The 10929-nt window shown below is 27.5% G+C and overlaps 1 protein-coding gene across 1 annotated transcript; it reads left to right on the plus strand.

Annotated features, from left to right (window-relative positions):
- Positions 1-2323: 2323 nt before the first annotated feature.
- LOC119600201 (CD2 antigen cytoplasmic tail-binding protein 2 homolog) lies at positions 2324-9442 on the plus strand. Its single transcript, XM_037950298.1, has 3 exons — positions 2324-2558; positions 2615-2807; positions 7643-9442. Exons 1-3 carry the CDS (start codon positions 2437-2439, stop codon positions 8312-8314), a joined length of 987 nt encoding a protein of 328 aa, XP_037806226.1. The 5' UTR covers positions 2324-2436; the 3' UTR covers positions 8315-9442.
- The last annotated feature ends 1487 nt before the right edge of the window (positions 9443-10929 follow it).

Genomic DNA, 10929 nt, shown 5'->3' on the forward strand with positions numbered 1-10929 from the left:
CTTAACCCGTGTCTATAGACCAATATTTATTGGTCAAATTGTTATCACAAAAAAATAGCAGGTACATACAGCATTTATTACCCCGTGTCTATATTAGCCAAATATTTATCACGATACTTGACAAAACGTCGGCAGAAAAATTATTAGTTTTTTGTTTATGTTAATGCATAGGGGTAACAAAATGCTGATTTTATCACGAAAACTCACAGATAATTTTATTGAAATAATGCTAAATTTTATAAGAACAATTAAAATTAAATTCAAATTTTGAAAATAAACACTAATTTCACTAAAACTTGTGTTAAAAATCAATTTTAATTGCACAAAAACATATTCTAAACAAATTTTACAATAAAATGGCGTTTGTTATCAAGACAACGTTGTCTAAACAATTGTTTAAACAACACTGTCATAACGACGTTATAATGCTAATAAATGCCGTCTGTACCTGCTAATTTTTTATCATGATAACAATTTGACGTTTAGCATAATAAATATTTGTCTAATATAGACATGGGGTTAGCGTTATAGCGTCGTTATGACAATGTTGTCTAACCCCCTGTCTATATTAGACAAATATTTATCACGGCACTTGACAAAACGTCGGCAGAAAAATTGTCAGATTTTTGTTTATGTTAATACATAGGGGTAACAAAACGCTGATTTTATCACGACAACTCACAGATAATTTTATTGAAATAATGCTATATTTTATAAAAACAATTAAAATTAAATGCAAATTTTGTAAATAAACACTAATTTCACTAAAACTTATGTTAAAAATCAATTTTAATTGCACAAAAACAAAATTCTAAACAAATTTTACAATAAAATGACGTTTGTTATCAAGACAACGTTGTCTAAACAATTGTTTATACAACACTGTCATAACGGCGTTATAACGCTAATAAATGCCGTCTATACCTGCTAATTTTTTATTATGATAACAATTAGACGTTTAGCATAATAAATATTTGTCTAATATAGACACGGGGTAATCAATTGAGTAGACAACGTTGCTGCATAACAAGCGTCACTGTATTGTAAAATTTGTATAGAATTTTGTTTTTGTGCAATTAAAATAGATTTTTAACATAAGTTTTAGTCATGGTATAAAGAAAACAAGGTAACTCCGTTATCTCTCAATAAAAAATTGTTTGACGTAAATAAGCATTTTTGAAATTTATTTTTTGTAAACAAATAAATTAAAACCTTGCCACACGAAAAATATTCACATCCCCGGGAACCCGGGAATTCCCGATAAAATAAAAAAATTAATTAAAAAAGGGTTTACGCGATGTTTTATTGAATTTTTTTGACATATCATGTAACTTAAAAATATGTATATCTAAAATCAGGCAATAGTTTTGAAGCAGTATTTCGGTAACGTTGTTTTAGCGGTAATGGTAGTGAGATAAGAGGGTATCTTAAAGGTGTAATATAGGAAAAATTATTTAAAAATAATATAAAATAACGGTAGTTCAGTAACGATATTTAAGAGATAACGGTAGTAGAGCTGAGGAAAAGATAGCCAATCTTTATTTAAATAAAGTAAATAAAATACTTTATTATTTTCTTTATAAATACATACATACATGAGTATGTATTGAAATGTCCCGCGGGCAACTTTTTGAAGGAATACCCGCTAAAAGCTAAAAATCATTACATTTCCCGGGAATTTTTTCCCGACGCTTCCCGGGAACGAAACCCTATTTACTATAAAAGTGTAACTGTTATGAACTGTAAATAAGAACGTATATAAATACATTTTAATAAATATTTTATTACGGCTTATTATTTTTATATAAACTAACGTCATTACAAGGAAAGAATAAAGTAAAGTAAATAGTTTAATTTGATTTATGTATGTTTATTTTTCTTTTATTTATAAAATTTTCTTAATTTATGTTTGAAAAAATATTTTTTAAAGACATTTCAAAAACAAATATAAAAGTATTTAAAGTAAATATGGTAGCACGATTTTAGGTAATAAAATCATAAATCGCCCAAACGTCAGAAATTTTATTTTTTTTACTATGGTTTTAGTGAAATTAGTGTTTATTTACAAAACTTGTGTATAACTTTAATTGTTTTTATAAAATATAGCATTATTTCAGTAAAATTATCAGTGAGTTGTCGTAATAAAATTAGCATTTTGTCAACCCTATACATTAACATATCAAAAAAAACTGACAATTTTTTTGCCGACGTTTGCCGACGGGCAAAAAAATGTTGATAATGCGGTTTATTTACATATAATTTTTTGTTCACATGCGTCATTTGCTGATATGTTTATTAAACCAGCTGATTGTCAAAAAAAATTTTTTTTTCATAGTTTTTGTAAAACAGTTTTCACCTTTTATAAATTCGTCTTGTACCATAAAGTATATCTTGTACAAATGTTTATAATATCAAAATATGCAATAATTTAAAAACATGTCCACGAAAAGAAAATATAACTTGGATGAAGACGATGACAACAACTTGCAAGATATCCATGTGAGCAACAAGAAGCATACATTAGATTCTGATGAAGAGGATAGCGACGAATATGAGAAGTTGAGACTCGATTTGTTTAATTTTTAAACCAAGTAAAACATTTCTTTTTTTACAGAGACTACCTAGGTGATAGCGACATTGAAGGTGAAGAAGATGGTGTATCAAAGGTTCAGGATGAAGTCAAAATTACCCCATTTAATATGCGAGAAGAATTAGAAGAAGGGCATTTCGACAAAGAGGGACATTATCATTGGAATAAATCAAATGACATTAAAGATAATTGGCTTGATAACATTGACTGGGTGAAAGTAAGTACATATGTACATTATGGTGGCACCGTTTGTATGGAGGAAACATAAGGTGTCAATGTTCCAAAATTTTTGTCCTGGCGTCCATATTAGGTTAGCTGGATCAAAGGATAAAATGTACTTTTTTGAGGTTTTTATGATTTTTTTCATATTTCTTCCTAACGAAAAACATGAAATATTGGTATAATTAGAAAGGTCCTTGAGAGATGCTTTAAATTCGATATTAGAAATTTTTGTGTAACAGCGAAATAGAAATTTTCTAATTTTGAATTTAAATGAATTTAGTATAGTTCATTGAAATTAATACATATTAATGCTCAATAAAATCTATGGAAACGTTTTCCGTTTTTCAAATTCAATCTAGATCGAAGTTTATTTAAATTTATTGACCCCTATGTACGCTACCAAAACATTGCAAAATAATGTAAACAACAACATACATACATTCCGCTATTAACAAAGCAAGATAAATATAGCTAGCACAATACCGGGCAGAAAATAGTATTAAAAATATGTAAATAAAATACAAAACATATCGAATTTCGAAAAACAAAAAAAAAAAAAAAAAAATATTTCGGTGAAATTATGATATTTATAATGTAGTAATTTCAATTTCAATTAATTACATTACATAATTCTATGTAAAAATTTTAAAAACTTAAAAATTTTCCGAAAAATTACGATATTTGTACTAATTCTGGAGTAGAATATCAAATTGTGTTTTTTTATTGAAATCGTCTCCCAAAGACCTTTCATATGATACTAAATTTGCAACTAAATATTTGCAAGAAATATAAAAATCATAAAAACCCTAAAAAGGACCTTTTTACTCTTTGGTCCAGCTCACCAAATATTGCCGTCAGCACAAAAATTTTGAGAAATGGTATCTTAAAATTAACTAAATTTTCATTCATTTCATGAAAATCCTATGAATTTTGCATTAGCGTGTCATTGGAAGGATGTTGTTCATTTTTGACAACTTTGAACTACATCTAGTCTTATCTTTTCACCAGAAAAAACTGAAAAACGATTTCAATTACCAAAACCTCGTTTTCAATTATTTTATTTTTTGAAGTTCAACCTATAACAAAAATTGTATATTCAATTACTACTTATAATTGATTTCGTACACAAAATTTTTATATTTTTCTATTTTTGTTGTTGTTAATACGTATTTGATTATACATTTTTATGAATCAAATATAAAATGAATTGAACCCTTTTAAAACTTTTGATTAATCGTTTAATTGAAAATTTTTTAAAATTAATTTTTTCTGTGTAGAAGCTGTAAAAATCCGATATTTGTATGTCAAAAATTAACCACATTCTTTCAATGAAACGCTTATGTAAATTTCATTAGTTTTTCATCAAAATTTGAAGTATTTCGAATATGTTGTTTGTAGTCATAATAAAACACAAGATGTATTAATTTACAGGTGAAGTCAATAAGACAGCTGATAATTTTTTGTTCGATTTGTTTTATATTTCCTAACTGTCAAAGTTTATTTACATTTGTTATTTTATTTTTATTTTTCGGTTTTATTTACAAATAAAAATTTAAAAAAATGTGTGTTTTTTACACCACATTCGTTTTTATATATTAAAATGTGTAAAAACAATTACTAAAGTGTAGATAATTGTACAAATACTCCTTGTCGCAGCTCTTCAAAATCCTCGGGACCAAAAAAATCGAAAAATCGGCACAGAAAACCTCGAACAAAATTAAGATGCAGAGAAAACGTGGTTCAAGGCGTGCAGGCAAGGAACGCAACTCAATCGCAACCTCAAAAACTAAAATTATCAGAATTTAAATAATTGTTATTAATCTATAAAAGGTTGGCTGCGCAATTCATTAAGAAATTAACCTCATCCATTATGGATTATCCTCCAATATCTTCACGAATATTAAAAGATCAATGTAAATCCGTAATGCTTCTCGAGTTCTCAAGTACCTCGAACTTGCTTCAACTGAGCCGATGGCCATGCGAACTTGCTATATGACTCCCTATGAAGCTATCCGCTCACCCTCTTGCACCTAAAAAATTGAATAGCTTCAGCAAGGAATGTTTGTGCAAACACCAAAGAACGTCATCATTCCATAGGCGACCTACTAATGACCGAAACATACATTTTGTATTTGCAATTACATGCAAATTTCATTATTTTCATTTAAATATTGAAAAAAATTTATTTTTTTTATTTTATTTATTTTTCCATTTGACAGTTAGAAAATATTTTTACAAAAACAAATTCAATGTTGTTTTTGCTTAGTTGTATTTGTTGTAGAATTGGGACTACCTGTAAGTCATTATGCCATGAATAAAACAATAATAAGGTAGAATCAGTAGAAAAGTACGTTCTCAATTTTACATGCCTTGAATTGTCACAAAAAAGAAAATTAAAAAATATAACAAAACATCAAATAAAAATTATTTAAAATTTTTTTGTGAAGAAAACAAAATTTGATAATTCGAATAAAAAATATCGCAAAACGAGTAAAAATCAAAAACAGGATAATGTGGAATGCTGTTTGCGTGTGCCGTTCAAGAATCATTTCATGGTATTTTTCGTGGTTTTTCATTTGAAGATTTTGAAGTTTTTCTCTTTTTAGTTCTTTTTTGTTTGACTTAACAAGGCAGAGAATTGACAACTCTCCCTGCTGATTCTAGCTTTCTATGGTTGTATCATGGTTTGTAGTGACTTTTTTACATCTCTTTCCTCATTTTTAATTGTGTTTTCATTTGTAAGGATATGTTTGATTTATAAAAGCAAAAAGTATGCAATCGCATTTTTAGATGTGATTAAGATGTCGTTTGTGAAGTATGACATCAAGAAAAGTCACTACAAATAACATATTCGAAGTACTTCAAATTTTGATGAAAAACCAATGAGATTTACATAAGCGTTTCATTGAAAGAATGTGGTTTATTTTTGACATACAAATATCGGATTTTTACAGCTTCTAAAGATAAGATTAGATGTAGTTCAAAGTTGTCAAAAATGAAAAACATCCCTCCAATGACACGCTAATGTAAAATTCATAGGTTTTTCATCTGAATTTGAAGCACTTCGGGTTACTAGTTGTGATGAAAATTCTACATCTTTTTCCAAACTTTTTTTGCTGGGATATAACATAACATGAATGTACGAATAAAAGCGAAAATATGTAATCGCATTTTTAAGATTAATTAAGATGTCGTTTGTAAAGTGTGACATCATGATGTCATTATTATTATTTTAGCATTATTTCTCCAACAGAAAACTTAGCCTTAAACATTAAAACCATGTCCTTATAATTGTTTTATTAAAAAAATTAAAATTTTAAGTTTTTTTAATTATTTATTTATTTATTTATTAATCCATATTGTAATACAAAGCCATCCAAGAAAAAAAAAATCGTATTAAAAAAATCGTGTAAGATATAACTTAGAAACTTATTGTTAAATTAGCATGATTTTGCATGTTATGGCCAACAACACTAAACCTAAAATATTTTTAGAACCATTTTTTGTGATTGAATTACCCTTCATACATACATATGTATGTATGTATGTATATGTATGTTAAGGAGTGAGATCGAAAAAATCTTAACACAAACTAAATTTACAGTTTTTTTCTTTTATTTGATTGAAATTATTATTATATATATATATATATATATATATATATATATATATATATATATATATATATATATATATATATATATATATATATATATATATATATATATATATATATTTTTTTTTTTCGGAAACCGTTCCATTAACGTGTTTATAGTGCTTTCTGTCACTTTGCTTGAACAGGTAGTCCCAATATCTCTCCACTGGCCTTAGCTCCGGGTAGTTTAGAGGATTTGCCTCTGTTGGTACAAATACCACTTTATTGTTCTTGTACTACTCAAGGCTTGTTTACCATAGTGTCAGTTTGCCAAGTCAGGCCAAAAATAAGTGGACATATTATGAAGTCTTATGAATGGAAGCAGACTTTTTTGTAAACATTCCTTGATGTAAATTCGGTATTTTAGTGCCCGTTGTAACAAATGATTTTTTATAAAACTTGTTTATAACATTGCAAACAGTTTGACGGCAGACCTTTGAATGCTTGGCCAACTTTTTGTAGGATCAAGTTGGGTTTTGTTGAAAATATTTAATAATATTAGTACGCACATTTTTCTGGTCACTCATTTTAATCAGATTAACAAGAAATTAATATAATTGACATTAAACGTAACCCAGCAAAAAAAGTGTGGAAAAAGATGTAGAATTTTCATCACAACCAGTAACCCGAAGTGCTTCAAATTCATGTGAAAAACCTATGAATTTTACATTAGCGTGTCATTGGAGGGATGTTGTTCATTTTTGACAACTTTGAACTACATCTAATCTTATCTTTAGAAGCTGTAAAAATCCGATATTTGTATGTCAAAAATAAACCACGTTCTTTCAATGAAACGCTTATGTAAATTTCATTGGTTTTTCATCAAAATTTGAAGTACTTCGAATATGTTGTTTGTAGTGACTTTCCTACAACTTTTTTCTCATTTTTAACTGTGTTTTAATTTGTAAGTATATATACTATGCAATCGCATTTTTAGATGTGATTAAGATGTCGTTTGTAAAGTATGACATCAATTATTTTTTGGTGGGTATGTTTGGTTTATAAAAGCGAAAAGTATGCAATCGCATTTTTATTATTTTTTGCTGGGAATAACTGACATGTTTTACAAAGGTAACTTGATCAAAAAACATCTAATACTTTGGTTAAAAGTTCTAATGAAAAACGTGTGTTAAAAAGTTTTCGATTCCTAAAATTATTTATTTTACATTTTTTAGATTCAAAATGAAAAGGAAACATCGAAAAAGGGTGACACAAATGATGCTGTTGATGTGAAATCCATGAATGTTTATAATGAAGCATTGATGTATAAACAATTGCTTTCCTATATGATGGATGGTGAAACTGTTGCCTGTGCTCTAAAACGTCTGGGCAAAAATAGAGTAAAGATGAGTTCTGTAGAAAGATTGCGGTTAAAAAAGAAAGGCATCAGAGATGAGAATGGAGACAAAATAACAAAACTTACTGAATTGGCTAACGAAATTCTAACAAAAACTGGTAATATGGATATATATGAAGCTACCTATGAATCTATAAAAGAAAAAGTTAATTGTACTCCGAGCACAAGCAAAGATGGTGGCTTGCTAACAGAGTCTAATTTTGATATGTATTCCGATGACTTCAACAAAAATGAGAAGGAGCAGTTAAAAAACCAAAATTGCAAGAACGATAGTGAGGAAAAGAAAGTGACAGATTCAAAACCGAAAGAGCTTCTTTGGGAATTCAAGTGGAATGAAAACGATAACACGCTACAAGGACCTTTTAATACAAAACAAATGCTTAAATGGTCGAATGATGGATATTTAAAAAATGGAGTTTATGTTAGAAAAGTGGGAGAACAAACAAATTTCTATACGAGCAATCGTATAGATTTTGATCTTTATTTATAAACTAATTTAATTTCTGCTTTAAAGAGATCCTGATATAATTATATTAAGTAATAATTAAACATCCCAGCAAAAAAAGTGTAGAAAAAGATGTAGAATTTTCATCACAACCCAGCAAAGAAAGTGTGGAAAAAGATGTAGAATTTTCATCACAACTAGTAACCCGAAGTGCTTCAAATTCAGGTGAAAAACCTATGAATTTTACATTAACGTGTCATTGGAGGGATGTTGTTCATTTTTGACAACTTTGAACTACATCTAATCTTATCTTTAGAAGCTGTAAAAATCCGATATTTGTATGTCAAAAATAAACCACATTCTTTCAATGAAACGCTTATGTAAATTTCATTGGTTTTTCATTAAAATTTGTAGTGACTTTTCTACAACTCTTCTCATTTTTAACTGTGTTTTCATTTGTGAAGATATGTTTGGTTTATAAAAGCGAAAAGTATGCAATCGCATTTTTAGATGTGATTAAGATGTCGTTTGTAAAGTATGACATCAATTATTTTTTGCTGGGAACTAGTAACCCGAAGTGCTTCAAATTCGGGTGTAAAACCTATGAATTTTACATTAGCGTGTCATTGGAGGGATGTTGTTCATTTTTTGGCAACTTTGAACTACATCTGATCTTATTTTTAGAAGCAGTAAAAATCCGATATTTGGATGTCAAAAATAAAACACATTCTCTTAATGATACGCTTATGTAAATTTCACTACTCTTTCACCAAATCTTGATGTACTTCAAATATGTTATTTGTAATGACTTTTCCACATCTCTTTCCTCACTTTTAACTGGGGTTTCATTTGTAAAGAAATATTTGGTTTATAAAAGTGAAAAATATGTGATCGCATTTTAAGATGTGATTAAGATGTAGTTTGTAAAGTATGACATCAATTATTTTTTGCTGGGATGTAAAGAAACAGAGTTCTTAACGGATTGCATGTGGAATAAATCCATTTTTTATTATAAAAAAGTTGAAAATAATTTTTAACATTTATTATTAAATGCAAATTTTTGGCATTTTGACAAAATTTACAAAAAAGTTGAGTCGCTCAATACCTAGAATTAAAGAGATGTTAATAACATTTCCGAAAATATAAAAATTATTTCTTTGCCACTCCTAGAAATACCGCTCTTTTTGTTTTATATACGGACATTTCCATCGTGAAAATATATATGGGAAATTACATATAAAGTGACCCAACAAAAATCGTTTTTGACGAAATTTGTACCAATGTTAGTACTATTGAATAGTAGGCCAGCACTATCTGTCCAGAATTGCCGGACTTAGAGGGGGTCAAATAGTGTTTATAAACCGGTTAACTGAAAAATCGGTTTTTATTGCATATTTCGGTTTTTCGCAAACCGGTTTTTTAAAACATTGGTTTTCGGTTAATCGGGTTATCCGGTTTTTAAGTCTCGGTTAACCGGTTTCAAAAAAAATCTATTTTAAGTACAAAATTCTGTTTCTTGATTTTTATTGTGATTTTTTAAAAAATTTGAATAGATAATTGTAAACATTACTTTCCGTTTGTGCATATGAAAACAGACACAAGATTGTTAAACAAATGTTAGGAAATGTTAAACATATACAGTCTTATGCAAAAAAACTTACAACATGCTTACTAACCGTTGTTAAACTAAATTCGATAAAAGTATATCCAAAAACGATAATTAGCTTAAAATACCTGTAGTAAACCATTGTTAAATATACGAAAGTTAATAATGGTTCAACCGTACTTTAAACCTATATTAAAGTCAAATGTCATTATTTTATTACAATTTATAACTGTTGACGTTTTGTTAAAAATATTGTTGTGTTAATTTTTTAAATAAATTATAAAAAATAAATAAATAAAAAACAATATGGATACACTTTTCCTTTTATTTTCAGGCTTTGTCTCCATATTTTTTCTTTTCTTTTTGGCAAAAATATAAATTTTGTTTATAAAATAGTTTAGTGATGTGTAAAATATCAATGCAAATTTAAAGAAAACGTTACTCGATTACTTTCTTTAATCAAAATATAATATTGCAATTACATTAGTTGTTTTATTTGATTTATACGTTGTTTTTATTAAGTAAACAAATACAACCCCACTTTTATGTTATTAAAAACAATTATTTTATATAAATGCATAAAAAAATAATATTAGACGCGAATACCAAATGAACTAATAATCGTTCATATACAACATTATGAAAATATTGACAGTATAAAATAATGGTATTGCCAGCATCCAATCTAAAAACACATTAAAATGTATTTTAGTTAAAATACTGTTTTTGCATATACTTTTTTAATAATGGATTATTAAGCTAAAAGTCGTTGTTAACTAATGTACACTTTAAGGTCATAATAAGGTTTTTTTTTGCATAAGACTGATATTATTTATATAGACAATCAGGAAATTAGTAAAAAGTTGGCATTTAAACCAATAAAAAATTAACTATTTAAACAAATTCCAACCATTATATGAAGAAATTTGTTATTTATTAAGGCGAATAAATAACTTTGATGACAAAATACAGGATGCACTTACTTGTTTACTGCGTGAGTATAATAAAAATCTGGAAGTTTCTCAAAGCGGACTTTATCGAAACATAAGGATTT

The sequence above is a fragment of the Lucilia sericata genome, unplaced genomic scaffold (assembly GCF_015586225.1).
Source record: "Lucilia sericata isolate MDLA Ls3-8-SP2 unplaced genomic scaffold, ASM1558622v1 Contig000107F_arrow, whole genome shotgun sequence".
NCBI lineage: Eukaryota > Metazoa > Arthropoda > Insecta > Diptera > Calliphoridae > Lucilia > Lucilia sericata.

Bases quoted from the DNA above. Each gene is read 5' to 3' on its own strand.
- LOC119600201 (XM_037950298.1), top strand. From the start codon at position 2,437: ATGTCCACGAAAAGAAAATATAACTTGGATGAAGACGATGACAACAAC. The intron at 2,559-2,614 runs GTTGAGACTCGA...CTTTTTTTACAG, and splicing joins GATAGCGACGAATATGAGAA to AGACTACCTAGGTGATAGCG. The intron at 2,808-7,642 runs GTAAGTACATAT...TACATTTTTTAG, and splicing joins ATAACATTGACTGGGTGAAA to ATTCAAAATGAAAAGGAAAC.